The following is a 15,143-nucleotide window of genomic DNA, read 5'->3' as shown; positions in this document are numbered from 1 at the left end:
TATTTTGTTAATATATTGTAAACTCTTTGAAGCAGAGATTTTGTTTGAAAATTTATTTCAAACTGCTAAAATAATTGAGAAGTATGAAACAATGCAAAGAGCATGAAACACTGTTTCATTTGAACATTTCAAACACCTAGTAGCAATCTTCACTGTACACTTCTATATTTACTTGAAATATAGGAATACTTATCACCATGTTTCAAAGAGTTAATTAGTTGTCAGAATGGATGCAGAAGCTTTTCGAACAGCCACCAGAACAGGGTCAAACGAGTACAATAAGTCAGACGGTTAGATGGGTAGAATGGGTTAATATGAGGTCAGACATGGATTCGCTCGTAGGGTTGTTTATAGCCAGGTCAGTAGAATAAGTGCGATCAGATCAAGAAAATGGGACATGTTGCTGGATCAGTGGAATATAGCCAGTAGATCAGTCGAAAGGAATGACGCGTGATTAGACAGGGATATGTAGAATGATAATACATTTGTAGTACACGTACGTGTGTGATTTGATCCTGACGTGAGAGGAAATCGTGATCGTATTAGTAGTATTGAACCGCATGTGGTCAGACATGTCCAGCATAATTTTATTGTAGTTGTGATGAAGCGTAATACGTTGTAGTGGATTAGAATGTAATTAGAACATAGAATATTATAACATTATAGTATTATAACATTATAATATTATAGTATTAGAATATTATAACAAAGTATTGCTTTAAAATATGTATAGCAAAGTATTGAAGACATAGTATCAGATAGTATGATTAATATTACAACTCATAACTTACTCTGAAGTTTATAACTTCATCACAATTTGGAAGTAGGATATCGAGTTCTAGAGTTACAAAGTAATGAAAGAAATATGCCTTAAAGTCTCATAACAAGATACCTTATCATTTTTGCTACCAAAATCTAAATTATGGAGGGTTAATTCAAATACATTTTGAATCTAAATTATGGAGGGTTAATTCAAATACAGTTAGTCAAATGAATCATTCTATAGCCTCAAGCAGTATAAACTTGCATTGCCTTATCTGTAAATTACATTAATCACCGTTATCTCCTAACTTCCCTTTACGATTTACCATCACATAGCTATATCTGTTCCCTTCAATATATGGAATATCCATTTGGTACTCGAGCGACTTATAGGACATCTATTCTGGTACATAATAGACCGTTACATTTTTCTGTGAATAGAGTCACCGTTGGTGCGAGGAGGAAGGCAGAATGTCGTGACCAGATCGGAAGATAGTCCTGGAAAATGCAGCGATACTCATTCCAAAGGATCCTTGAGCTTCCAGGCGTCCAGGGACTCGCACGAGGAGGCTCGAGGTTCTATGAACCAGGATGATAACGCGTTTCTTCAGGAGGAAGCGGCGCGGAGACGAGAGTTGGCATTGAGACAGCATGCTTTTTTCCAGCTTCGTTTGCACATCAGAAGAGGGGCGAATCTCGTTGCTATGGATAGATGCGGTGAGACGAAGATGCTTTCTTCCACTGCAATCTGCTTTCAAGAACAAAGTCATGAATTGCTCGCCAAGTTATCACAAATTGAAAATGAAAATTACTCTACATAGAATCTTACATAATTGTTTCTCATAATATTGCTTGTATTTTAACATACTTCTTTAGAGATAGTAGTAAAACTTCATATTTATTGTCTTTGGAATATACTCAAAAGATTTGCTGTTAGGTTATATTGGACAGAAAATGTTACTTGATTTAATGACATGAAATATCATTGTACAATGAACAATTGTATGGTGAAGAATCATCAAAGTACTTATGAAATATGATCAACATACTTAAATATGTTAAACATACTTAATGAAATATGTTATGAAATTAAACATATTTAAAGGCATTATAAATATGTATGCTTGTGACATATCAGTTTAATTGGCATATTTTATTTAACACACTTAAATATTATAAAAATGTATGCTTGTGCTATCAGTTTGATTGACATATTTTATTTATCATACTTAAAGGTATTACAAATATGTATGCTTGTGCTATCAGTTTGATTGACATATTTTATTTATCATACTTAAAGGTATTACAAATATGTATGCTTGTGTTATCAGTTTAATTGGCATATTTTATTTAACACCAGATGGAGACTTAAAGTCTTTGTCCAACCTCGTGATTAATCTCCAACATGTATTAAAGAGAAAAGGAATATTAGAAATGTAGGTCGTAAAGGCTAAAGGGCATAAATTACACACAGTCCGATTACTGTAGTACCCTTCATGCGTTGAAGAAGAAATCAAACACTCCCAATGGGAGATCGAAATAAAGTGTATCAATTATGCGTTCCAGGCGCAAGTGATCCATACGTGAAAGTGAAATCTGCGGGTCGATTGTTGCACAAGTCGCGAACAGTTCATCGTGACCTAAATCCCGTCTGGGACGAAAGCGTGACCCTGCCTATAGAGGATCCTTTCCAGCCACTCACGTTCAAGGTAAATTCTCCCAAATTATTGGATCCATTTTTTACTCTCCATCGTGAAGAAATTGTAAACAATTGTAAATTAGTATATTATGAGAACGGAGGTAAAAGAATCAGGACCTTTTATGCGTTTGTTCCAGAACGTCTTCGCATAAAAAATCTTACTAATTTCATCAGCTGTTTGTTGCTCTTTCTTTCGATTAGCAAAAGACCTTCGTCGTTTCGACAGGTCTTCGACTACGACTGGGGTCTGCAGGATGACTTCATGGGGGAGGCGCAGTTGGATTTGACTCAGATCGAACTTGGCCAGGCGCAGGATATTACGTTGGAGCTGAAGGATCACGCTAGACCGAAGCAACACCTTGGAGAGATTTATTTGTCCGTGACTCTGTGGCCCAAGAATCAACAGGAGAAGGAACAGGTATTTTCTATATACTTTATATATTTTTTCTATATATGTTTTTGATGTTTATTTTATTCCTTTCCGTTTTTGTACATAGGTGAGTGGAAAAATGAGTGACTGAAGTGTGACGGTTCTGAAAATAATTTCCATGGTGACAGAACCTTTGATCAGAGTCTGAGTTGCATTTGTTTATACTTTAAGATCAGAATCTGAGTGGATGCATTTGTTTATACTTTAAGATCAGAATCTGAGTGGATGCATTTGTTTATACTTTAAGATCAGAATCTGAGTGGATGCATTTGTTTATACTTTAAGATCAGAATCTGAGTGGATGCATTTGTTTATATTTTAAGATCAGAATCTGAGTGGATGCATTTGCTTATACTTTAAGAATGAAAATGATTGACTTAATCACATTATGGTCCTGTTTCTTCTAAAATTGAAAAAAGGACAAGGTCTAATTGGAAAGTAGAGGTGAACGAACGATTACGTACCACGAAAATTACGTGACGTTATCAGGGTTAAACAACCGCGAATTCTGCATCCTTAATCGAAGCTATTATCAAGAGATTTGCATACCGGCGTGTAGATAGGGGTACCGGTTGTTATGCCGCTTGTACCTAACATTATCTCGCTCGCACGGGTCGCGAACTGAATTTAAACTTATTACACGGGTGGCATGCAAACGAACGTATAATCTGTCGATAATAAAGTGTGGCCGATCGTTCGAGGCCCGATAAGCAACTATAGAAAATCAATTGCTCGTCCAAAATGTGATTTGTTGGTCGACTGGCGCATCAAAGGCGATTCTTTTAATTTTTTACCGCGGACATTTGCGAGCCACGTATGAAACATTTTGAACGATTCGACGTTCTACAGAAAGGATATCAGCCATGCAATGTAGTATCGAAAAACGATAAGTCCATCGAATGTGAACTCTACATGTTGCAATTGGATTACTTTGAACCGAGTGTTTAATGCAGAGCTTGTCAACAAATTTCTGCTGTCATTTTTGGAGCGAATAGGAGTGGATAGGAGGGTTCTTTTAAAAGGTTAATGCAATTGAAAATCTTGTACCATGACAAACTTGTAATCTTCACTTTTAAGTATTCTCAAGAACATAACAGCTTCACAAGTTTAATATCCGATGTTCAATTATACGTTCTCTTACGAGATAAACTTACTCGCTCTTTTAATAATTGATACACGGGACGTACGTCGCTCGAGGACCGTGGAAACTGGGTTACAATAGGACCACGAACAAACTTCGTGCAATATTGATTCCGTCATATCATTGGTGTTGAAAAGATCCTCAGAACTTCGAAGGTTCCCAACTTTCTCTATTGAATAGTTCCCGACTGGACTGTACGCGTGTATGCGATCGAAAAGATAGCTAAAAAGTTCTACTCGATCAATGTTTGCCGTCTTGCTGCCGACGGAAGTCGATCGGAATTTGTATATAGAAAATACAAATATTTACTTTGGAATGCTGTTTGATATGTTTTCTGTCATATTCGTGGTTTAACTTCCATTAACCTTTGAATGTTCTCTCTTAATTTTATGAGGAATTTTTAAATGGTATTTTAATGGTCGTTATGAAATTTTTGGATAGTGTGGTTAAATAGTTTGAGTCACTGATTTTTTATGTTACAACAGTGCATTGGAGATAACGTTATCGGAAGAGATTGTATGATAAGGGATACATTAGGCTGACTCAAACAATGTTTTCTGATAATTTTGCTGTTGATACTTCAAAGTATATTTGTGGTTTTTTGTACTATTGCAAAATTGTAACTAAGATTAATGAATCTTAATTGTATAATATGTGACAAATTAACAAAAATCACATAAATTGAGATAGTACCTGTAAAATAAAGAAAAGTAAACATTTTAGAAAATTGAAGAAAACCATGAAAATGAAATAAAGTAAAAACTGAAGAAAACTGAGAAAGGTGTGCAAGTTAGAAAAATTAAGACAAACTAACAAAAAGAACAAAACTAAAGAAGATGAAGCGTCCAGAGAAATAAAAAGACTAAGAAGAATTGAAAGAAGTAAAATTCAATAATTACAAAGATTGTTTGATAGCTAAAATAAAATTGTAGTAGAGATATTTTATTAAAGGACGACGTTCCTCAGTCGTCAGCGACAAGTCTTTCAAATAGCCCATCGTTAAGAAGTTAAAATCCCGATTGTAAGCCCAGGCTTATTGTCCATAATTGTCTCCATCACGCTTACTATGTTCTATTGTGCTCGAAAACGTTCCAGTGCGTAAGCCTGTCTAATTTCTGCCGACACGAGGTGGCATAATGCAAACCAGTGCACCATAATCCTCGCGGATCGTACATCATCGTTATCTTCTGGTTTCTGCAAACACCAACGATTCTGTGATTACGATCTACCTGAGCTGCTTTCTATGTGTCACTCTTGCGTCATGATCAATATTGACAGTGAAAAGCTGAGAGGACCGCTCCCTGTGGATGACGTTTAAAACAAAGATGTTCTTCGAATACCTTATTCAAGAATATTTCATTGTAGGAATAATGGTATTCCATTGTTAGGGGAATTAGAAATATTTGTTTCAATTGTATTCAAAATCTGTGCTTTAGTAATCAAAGAATTGTAAGGATTGTTGTAATTATAGGAATTATAAGGATTATGTAGATGTACAAATTTATAGAAGTTTCAAAGATTAGAAGAGACATTGGAAAGCATAGGTAAATTATATTTAAGAAATGCTGGTAATTGCAAGTGTAATAATGTACATTACTGACAGGAATTTTATTTTCCTTGTTGAACATTTATCAGTAGAAAGTATAGCAACTCGACATTGACACAGAACCGGTTTGTAGATGTACGAAATCGAAAAGCTTTGTAAAGTGTTATGTAACGCTGCTTACAAATGCTACAAACGTAAAGAATAACAATGTTCTGTGAAACTATTCTAAAGAGGTTCAATATTTCTAAAGCAGGATCTACATATCTCAGGTAACTCACATATCCTATCTCCATACTTATTCCTCCACTATTCTAATCCTCTTCCTCTTCTTTTCCAGCACACAAAACACTAACAATAAGTCAGAGAACAAGTGGTCAAACGTTACACATTCAAGAACCAAGAGGAAAAAGAGGACAGACATCCACAGCTCCGTCTACGCCAATGTAGACTGATTTGCCCACACATTAAACTTCCATACGCGATATCGTAATATTTACCTTCTATCACGAACGCAGATGGTAGGGGAAGCTTCCTCGTCGAATTGAATTGTACAGCGTACCAGTTAAGCAGTTACAAACCGACCGTCGTGCCAGTACGCTCTTTGCGGTTTTCCAAGTGTCTTATCGTTCAAGTTCCTCGCGTGTTTTTATTGTCGCGACCACAAAACGTCGACTGCACGCGTTCAATCGTAATTCTTCTTTTCTTCGCGTTTCTATCGCTGAGACGATAATTCTGCAAGAAGTGTTCGACCTTTATCATCGTTTTTCTGTAACGTTTTTACTGTAGCGTTAATAGTTTCCTGTAGCATTCTGTAACGTCATGTATGTTCAAAGTTTATCTCGAGGATTTTTGTAGCGTTATGGAGGTTTTGAGATGAGAAATAGTATAGAGATAGGGAGATGAGTGATGTAAGAGTTTTTTTAATTTGAAATTGAGAAAATTGTTTAGAGGAATGAATATTAGCTTGATGTTAGAGATGTGGAGGTTTTGAGATGTAGAGGTTTTGGGATGTAGCGGTATAGGATTATAAGGATGTGGAGATGTTAGGGATCTGTGTGAATAGAAATCTGGAAAAGGATGTGAGTAGGGATCTGGTCACATAGATCTGGACTAATAAGGATCTGAGCAAATAGAAATCTGGTCTAATAAGGATCTGGACAGGTAGAGATCTGAGCAAGTAAGGATCTGGAGATATAGAGATCTGTCTGAATAAAAATCCAGAGATATAGGGATGTGGATGAATAGAGACCTAGGCACATAGGGATCTGGATGAATAGAGATTTAACTTGATAGGGAGTTAGATAAGTAGAGATCTAGGCACATAGGGATCTGAATGATTAGAGATTAGATTCAATAGGGATTTGGACAATTAGAGATCTTGACTAATAGGGATGTGAGCAAATAGAATTCTGGGCTAATAAGGATCTGGACAGGTAGAGATCTGAGCAAGTAAGGATATGTAGATATAGAGAATGGCTAAATAAAAATCCAAAGACATAAGGATGTGGATAAATTGAGATATAGATACATAGGGATCTGTACATATAGAGATGTGAGTTAATAGAGATTTGAAGATATAGAGACATTAGAATCTAGCAATATAGCTATCTGCATACATCAAAATCTAAAAATACACAGTCCCACATACCACATTCACACAAGTGTCTTCCATGGCTTCATAACCAATTGCTCTTCAACTACTTCCTCCAAAATACTTACTCGATTTCTCGTTCATTAAAGACTTGTATCTTCACATTCCAAGACCACTATCTCTGACACTCACTCGGTATCATCTAATTAGAGCATCGGTTACATTCACTGGAGCATTTAAACTGTCTTGCACATTCTTTTTTGCGAAGCACCCTGTAGAACAGAGTAGGAAGCGGCAGGTAAAAAGTGAAACAGAGCAAAACGAGCAGACTGAAGAACCACGTGCACACGTGGACGCAGACGTTACGATGACTCACAAATGCTAAGTGGTCTCGAAAAGCCGCTGCGATTTCTTTTGCGTTTCGGCCGCGTGCCAACAGCCAATTCCCGACGCGTTTCGACGCACAGTGGCTCTTTGATTTCGTTCTGAATTATCGTTACCACGAAACGAGGGAACGATTTTCCGTGAGGTGAAACATTCAGTGGACCTTGTCACGCGATCTACCAATCTTGGCTGCTTCTTCGATCGGTACTCTTGGGTGCAAATCGACAGTGACATTTCGATCGTAAACAGTCAATGAATTGTTAGGTGGTCATCTTTGTGACGCTTCTCTTCAAATTTGTGAACGTTGTGGATCTTTTACTGCATCTGTTTTTAATTTTAAAATAGAAGTTTCAATAGTAGTTCCAAGAAGAAAAGTATATGTCTTTTTTATTGGAAAATGTATTCAATGAAAAGTTGCATGATGTTGCACAATTGCTACATTTTAAAACAACAAAAGTTATAATTATGGAAAATGTTTTTAGTAATTTTGTTGATTGTAAAACTTACTTATATAGGTACAAGAACATTGTAAGAGGAAAAGTTGGAAAACATTGTGAATGTATTCTTTATCGATGTCGCTTTATAAATAACTTCGAAAGAAGCCGGTGATAAACGTTACTTGCAAGATTTCGTGAAACAAAAGCAGCCATCAGAAAAACAAACAAAAATATAGAAAACGTAAAAAGATACAAGGAAAGAAGAGTGCAAGAGTAATAAATATAGAGGAAAAACGTGAGAGACTTTCCTGTAAATTTTTTACCATAACACTATTGAAAATATAAATATGTTCCATGTTTTGATTAATGTGCAAGGATTTATTGGAAAGCACATTGAACACGGCGGAACCTTAAGAGGATTGGAATTATTAAGGGAAACATTCTTCATACTGCAGAGAAAACTTGTTTCATATTAAACAAATATTGATGTAGAATTTGTTGGAAGAATTTGCTGGAAGAATTTGTTAATCTTTGAATTTGAAGGTTTTTTAATAATGTGCAGTTTGAATGATGCACTCTACAGTGAAAAATAAACACTTTTGTATGTTTCATTTTTAGAATATTCAGTATGTGAGATATATTCAATTTTATTGTGGTTTATTTTTTGTTTTCAAATCTTTTATTTTCGTTTCCAGATATTTTATTTCACCAGTAGTTACTGATTCATGGATGTGTTAGCTACAGAGTTCAAAAAATTGATGTGCCAACTATTTATGCTGTTTGGATGATTCAATGTTTTTGTATAAAAACATGTTTAAATCACAGGAATATTTTTATCAGTGTTAATATAAAAACAGAAGAAAGAATGTATTAATATATTTGTCAGAAAAATTTACTAAAAGAAGATTATAAGAAGATAATAGTGAGACTATTGTTAAAATAGGAAGACTAAAATAATATTAAAGTAATAGTGAGACTATTATCAAAATTATAATATTAAAATAATAGTAAGTCTATTATTTAATAATAACCAACCAATCTATTATTTAACCAATCAATCAACTAATTGAATAAATTAAAGTTCAACCAGATTTGAAAATTTCCTGCACGTTTTCTGAAGAAATCGACGATGAACTGTGTCCCAACAATAGCAACAGATGCAAAGGAATCCACGAAGTTGCAAAAAGGCGTACCAATTAGTTACGAGCAGATGGTAGCGTGCAAATACCGGAAGAGAACACTTAACAGTTACGTAAGGAGGTCGATGTAAACGCCGGCCGTGCATCCTGGAATTTCAGACCTTACTCTACTCACGTTTTTATTTTGCACCATGAAGAAAAGCGAATCTGAACCGATCAGACCACAGAGACACCAAAAGTCTGCGTCTAAGAACCATGAACCCACGATAGAGGTACCAACGGAAGTAAACATTAAAGCGTTAGATGAAGAGTGTCTGATGACTCGAACCAGTAGCGTCGTTTCAGAGGAGACCTCAACAGACTCGGACACTCACTCGTCGAAATCATCAAAGTCGACCAAAACGTCCGAAGAAAGTCACGAGAATAAGTGGAAGAGGTTCTGGGATCAGAATCGAGAGAGGTTCAAACACAAAACGGAGGACGATATTCCAAAGAATCGGTCGTTCGATGAGATAACAGCGGAGGTGGACGCCATTTTTCGTAAAGCCATCAGAAGCATGCGACCAGATCGACCGGAGGATCGTAGACCTTCGATCGACCTCGAAGAACCTGCAGACAAGAATAATTACACAGAGGAAGTTCAGAGTTCTCGAAAAGCCAGATCTAAATTCAAAGAACACAAGCTTCGCGAGTTTTTATCGAGCGATTCAATCGAGAAGAAACCCGAAGAAGACACTCTCAAAACCGTTGATGAAGAGAAGGACAAAGACAGTTCAAGTCGTTTAAACGTCCCTGAGAGCATCTTCTTCGTGGACCTTTCAGACGAGGAGAAGAGCAAACTAGGGAAGGAGAGACTCGAGGAGATCCGAGACCCATCGTCGAGAAGATGGAGCTCGCTGGAGAACCTGCGAGCAAAGATGGACAATGCTCGCGAAAAATCTTACAGGACGAGAATAGACAGTTTGTCCATCGAGAAACCGGTTAAAGTCAAAGAGAAAAGAACGATGGACTCGCTGAGATCGTCGCTGGAGAGGAAGATGGGCTCCGTGGAGAGGATCCTCGAGGATCACATGGAGAAGATCATTGAAGGTAATCTGGAGAACCGTTTGTGGTTGCTGCCTATTGAGAACTGGATCGTTGAGCGTTGCAAGCACTCTGGAATACATCAGGATACTGATGTTAAGCTCGAGGAAAGAAAATTAAAGAGGGGAGACGAGAATTTTGAATTCAAATCTGCACCGGAGCGCGAAGACGAAGCGAGCAGATTGGAACAGAAGAAATGCGAGAAATTGAAGAAATCTGAGTTGAAAAATGAGGAAGAGAAGGTGGAGGTCGCTTTGGAGAAGGATGTGAAACATCATGACCTGTTTGACAAGTTTAAGGATAACGTTAAGGAGAAAATGGAGGACATTCATAGGGTACAGTGTGTTTAAAATAAAAATTGAGAAGTCGTAGTCTGTTATATGTATATATATGGTTAGGTATATAACTTGTATGATAATACATAGTGTAATATTTATATTCAAAAAGTGTGAGAGTGAATTGTACATGTTATTTAGGACGGTTGAGAATTACTGTCATTGTTGTGGACTCGTATCCCGTTTCATGGGTCGTAATTTTTCTATTGCAGTACTTCCAACGGACCAATCGATTGGCGGACGTAAATAGACGCTTGAAGTCACAAATATGGAGCTCCGTGGTGACAATTGTTCTCGTCGAAGCGAAAAACCTGTTACCGATGGATATAGATGGACTCTCGGATCCCTATGTCAAATTTCGGTACGAAAATCCACATAACTTATTCATAAAAATCACCAGGAACAATTAACAATTTAATTTGACTCAGTAGTTAAAAGATGCAATAAAAAATTCTACACATGTGAAATTGTATAGAAATAATAATCCAACACTCAAACAATAATCCACCACTGAAACTTGATTAATGTAATTTTCAGACTAGGTACAGAGAAGTACAAGTCGAAAGTGGTGCACAAGACCCTGAATCCAGTTTGGCTGGAGCAATTCGATCTTCATTTATACGAGGATCCCTATTTAGGCCAGGAGCTGGAGGTAACGGTGTGGGATCGTGATAAAAGCCATCAGGACGACTTAATGGGGAGGACGGTGATCGATTTGGCGACCCTCGAACGAGAAACTACTCATCGCCTTTGGCGAGACCTCGAGGATGGTTCTGGGAACATTTTTCTCCTGTTAACCATTAGTGGTACCACTGCTAGCGAGACTATTAGCGACCTAGCTGCTCATGAGGAAACGCCGCGCGAAAGAGAACAATTGTTTCAGAGATATTCGATTATGAACACGTTGCAGAGGCTAAGAGATGTTGGTCACCTAACAGTTAAGGTGTCTGTTGTTTTTAATTCTCTGTATTGTATTATATTTAATCGGAGACTGCATCATTTTTAATTTCACGCTTAACGGTGCTGCACTTAATATCGTTATACTTAACTTGGAAGTTTGAAAGATTGTCAGACAAGATAATGTTAGGTATAATAGTATTATGTGATGCATTGTGAATTGTCAGAATCTACATCATAAATGTCACATCGTGAAAATTCTGATTCTGTACTAAAATTTCTGTTTATAATTTTAATGTCTCAAATCAATATTTTCATAAAAGTTTCTGAAATAATAATTTTTGAAACAGGTATTCAGAGCTCAGGGTCTGGCAGCCGCAGATCTTGGAGGGAAAAGTGATCCTTTCTGTGTCCTGGAATTAGTGAACGCCAGATTGCAAACTCAAACGGAATACAAAACACTTGCTCCAAATTGGCAGAAGATCTTCACGTTGTAAGTGCTTATAAATTGTTTCAGAATACTTGAGGATTAGAATACTATAATTATTGCTTTTCAGCAACGTGAAGGATATTAATTCGGTGCTAGAGGTGACCGTGTACGACGAGGACAGGGATCACAAAGTAGAATTTCTTGGCAAGGTTGCTATACCCTTATTAAAGATAAGAAACGGCGAGAAACGATGGTACGCGTTGAAAGACAAAAAGTTACGAGGTCGGGCAAAGGGTAATTCCCCTCAGATACTCTTGGAGATGAACGTGGTCTGGAACGTGGTCAGAGCCTGCGTACAAACGCTCAATCCCAAAGAGAAAAAGTACATGGAGCCGGAGATAAAGTTCAAGAGACAAGTTTTTGTACGTAACGTCCTCAGGCTGAAAGCGATCATTGTTATCGTCATCGACATTGGAAAATACGTGCAGTATGTAATTTGGAATTTGAGAATTTAAAAATTTAGAAAATACGACAGTTCGTAAATGTAAAGATTTGGAAATTTGGGAATAGAAAAATTTAAAATCCATGAACTTAGTAATTTAGAAATTCGAGAATTTGAAAACTTACAAAATACAAAAACTTGGAACAGAAAATTTCCCAAATTTCTATAAACTTCACACTTCCAGAGCAAAGAAGAAATAAGAAAGTTCCAAATTTCAAGGGGGTAAAATATTTGTCAGTTTTCTATTATGTTCTAACAGTCCTCATGATGTACATTCTTCTTAGACACCGTGTATATTCTCCACTCCAGTCAAAGGATTAAGTACCTCATCATAAAGGTCATAATATTCAATTGAATGATCGTGTTAACATGTCTGCCACATATTTGATACATTGGACGTGTAAACACGTTTACGATATTTAAGGGAAAATTGAAGCAATATATTATCTCGACATTGTTATATAAATTACGTGTATACATTTGATCACACATTGAATACTATTTGTGACACGCTACGGACGTCAAGGAGATGATTAATAATGATTGAATTGCGTTTCTTGGAATACTGTGTTTATGATCATTACTGTAATTATACGTGAATTAATCCTATGACTGTTAGCTAAAAAAATGATGTTCTGTTTGTAAGTTACATAACTTCATAGTCCAGTAGAAATTATAAAATTTTTGCAAGTTAATATGACTCTTTAGAATTTAGAGTAATTATAATTGATTTTTACTCTGGTTTGAATTTAGGAGCTGCTGGGAGTGGGAGAGCAAAATGAGGAGCATCATTGCACTGGTTATTTTTATTTTGGGCTGTTACTACTTTGAGCCTTACATGTTTCCTGGAGCAGCGTTACTAATTCTGTTAAAGTATTACCTGGTACGTACACAGATTAATAATTTCACTATTTAAACATTTTTTGCATTCTTAGGGTACCCTGGTATTCACATTTAAATTATCTCTTCTTGATCTCATCTTTGATTAATTGCACTATAAAGATTATAACATACTTTTCAGTAAGTTAGTGCACACTTGTTAAAGTAAATCTTGTTAGTGCTAGTAGATAGTGTCGCCCCAGGCTAGATAGTAATTAAAGAGGTGCGTCACTAGCATGAGTATAGACCAAGTAGAATATATCAAGTTTAGAAGATGAAATCAATACTTGATTTATTATTAGATCCTTTTAATATTGATAGTTTTTAACCAACAATTTTTATACTACATGGGTCACTTGATAGCAATATTGCTATTTATTTCACTCTTAATCCCCTAACATAATGTTCTTCCATCTAATATTATCATATTTATTACTTTTATTAATTATGGAGCTTGCTTATGAATAATAGAAGCTGAATACCCTCGAGCACACATACGCCTAACACTTTTAAATAACAAATGCTTGACGACCTTTACCTGCATTGCTGCATGTTCCTTGCTACCTGCCAGCTTTACGGAGACGGAAGTGGACTCAATCAATGGATTTCCGGACAGGTCTCGGTGATAACCGGAACGCCCCTATCGCATCACACCAGCTCTCATTACTATGACGAGATTGACGATGGAGCAACTACTCCCGGGGATGATGACGACGATGAAGATGATAAAGATAAAGTTAGTGTTTATTAAAGAATCAACTGTGTTCTAAATCTAATATAACTAGACAAGGGAAAGAAATCCATTGCTATGCAAAATTCAAGATTTACTCAAAGGTTTCCATTCCTTGAAGTCCCATAATTGTTCTCGATCTCTTGTTTTTGGAAATAATCCATGTATCTATTATTAAGCTTCAGAAGACGAATGGTTTCTTCCAATGAATATTAGATTTGAACACATGTCGAGACCGATGTATTTTCGTCGTTTACCTCGATTATACCCTTCGACCTATTCGACTGCAAGTTGATACCGTAATTGAATCGAGGTCATGGTATTAAAAATTAACCTTCGTTATACGACGTTCAGTGTCTTATTCTGGAGCGGTATCTCAATTTCTAATACCTCGAGTTATTATTGTGCTCTTACATGCGAAGTATTTTATTATATAAAACAAATGCTTGACGTGATTTGGTGACATAAAAGAAACATAAACTTATGAAGTATCATTTCACTGTCTGACCAATGACTATGTACACACTTAATCAAAAGACCATTATCGTCGTGGAATATAAATGATTAAAATAGTATTAAACTATGACTTTGTCAATTTGTATTAAGACTTATATTAATCTATTTTGTATTAATGTTGTCAAATATTTAATAATATTAACAGCTTTGAATTTATATATTACAACTGCTATTTTGAGATATTTTTATGTCATCAAGTCTTCATACTTGATATGTATCATAATTTAATATGTAACAACCTGATAATGCAACTGTAGTTTAACTAAAGTGTATCCTTCTTTCAGGAAGAAAAGAAGAGTCTGAAGGAAAGACTGCAAACGATTCAAGAAGTAACTCAGATGGTTCAGAATTCAATGGGTTACATAGCCAGTCTCTGTGAGAGGGTGAAGAATCTCTTCAATTTCACTGTCCCTTATCTCAGTTACCTAGCAATGATTCTAACGATCCTTGGAGCCGCGGTCCTCTACTTCATCCCTCTTAGATACCTGATCTTGGCGTGGGGCGTCAATAAATTCTCCAGGAAGATCATCAGGCCTCACTCGGTTCCAAACAACGAGGTTCTTGATCTCATATCTAGGGTGCCCGATGACGAAGAACTTATTAATTACAGGTTCATGACTTTCACATAAATTATATCCTCCA

General features: G+C 36.2%; 1 protein-coding gene and 1 long non-coding RNA gene across 21 annotated transcripts in view; one reads left to right on the top strand and one right to left on the bottom strand.

Moving 5' to 3' along the window:
• Positions 1 to 15,143, top strand: part of Mctp (multiple C2 domain and transmembrane region protein) — a 34,357-nt gene that overhangs the window by 13,268 nt on the left and 5,946 nt on the right. For 3 of the 12 annotated variants that reach the window (XM_076529390.1, XM_076529392.1, XM_076529391.1), the window contains 10 exons: positions 1,204 to 1,479; positions 2,329 to 2,471; positions 2,688 to 2,879; positions 10,760 to 10,908; positions 11,085 to 11,490; positions 11,795 to 11,937; positions 12,002 to 12,361; positions 13,130 to 13,259; positions 13,827 to 13,991; positions 14,786 to 15,111. In XM_076529390.1, coding sequence (XP_076385505.1) covers positions 1,204 to 1,479; positions 2,329 to 2,471; positions 2,688 to 2,879; positions 10,760 to 10,908; positions 11,085 to 11,490; positions 11,795 to 11,937; positions 12,002 to 12,361; positions 13,130 to 13,259; positions 13,827 to 13,991; positions 14,786 to 15,111 — 2,290 coding nt within the window. Of the gene's footprint in view, positions 1 to 1,203; positions 1,480 to 2,328; positions 2,472 to 2,687; positions 2,880 to 8,452; positions 8,592 to 8,685; positions 8,998 to 9,071; positions 10,548 to 10,759; positions 10,909 to 11,084; positions 11,491 to 11,794; positions 11,938 to 12,001; positions 12,362 to 13,129; positions 13,261 to 13,726; positions 13,993 to 14,785; positions 15,112 to 15,143 lie in introns of those variants that run through there. The other 9 variants (XM_076529393.1, XM_012284743.2, XM_012284741.2 and 6 more) reach the window with 9 other exon arrangements.
• LOC143264056 (uncharacterized) lies at positions 547 to 8,167 on the bottom strand. 9 transcript variants are annotated; one of them, XR_013037476.1, is made up of 6 exons: positions 8,061 to 8,167; positions 7,298 to 7,877; positions 6,076 to 6,310; positions 5,857 to 5,926; positions 5,098 to 5,333; positions 547 to 1,510 (listed from the first exon to the last, which is right to left on the bottom strand). It is a non-coding gene; the product is annotated as an uncharacterized LOC143264056 (long non-coding RNA). The 9 variants fall into 9 exon arrangements; XR_013037473.1 differs by lacking the exon at positions 547 to 1,510 and adding an exon at positions 3,001 to 4,725; XR_013037470.1 differs by lacking the exon at positions 5,098 to 5,333.

The sequence above is a fragment of the Megachile rotundata genome, chromosome 3, assembly GCF_050947335.1.
Source record: "Megachile rotundata isolate GNS110a chromosome 3, iyMegRotu1, whole genome shotgun sequence".
NCBI lineage: Eukaryota > Metazoa > Arthropoda > Insecta > Hymenoptera > Megachilidae > Megachile > Megachile rotundata.
This window is presented reverse-complemented; position numbering and strand designations above follow the sequence as displayed.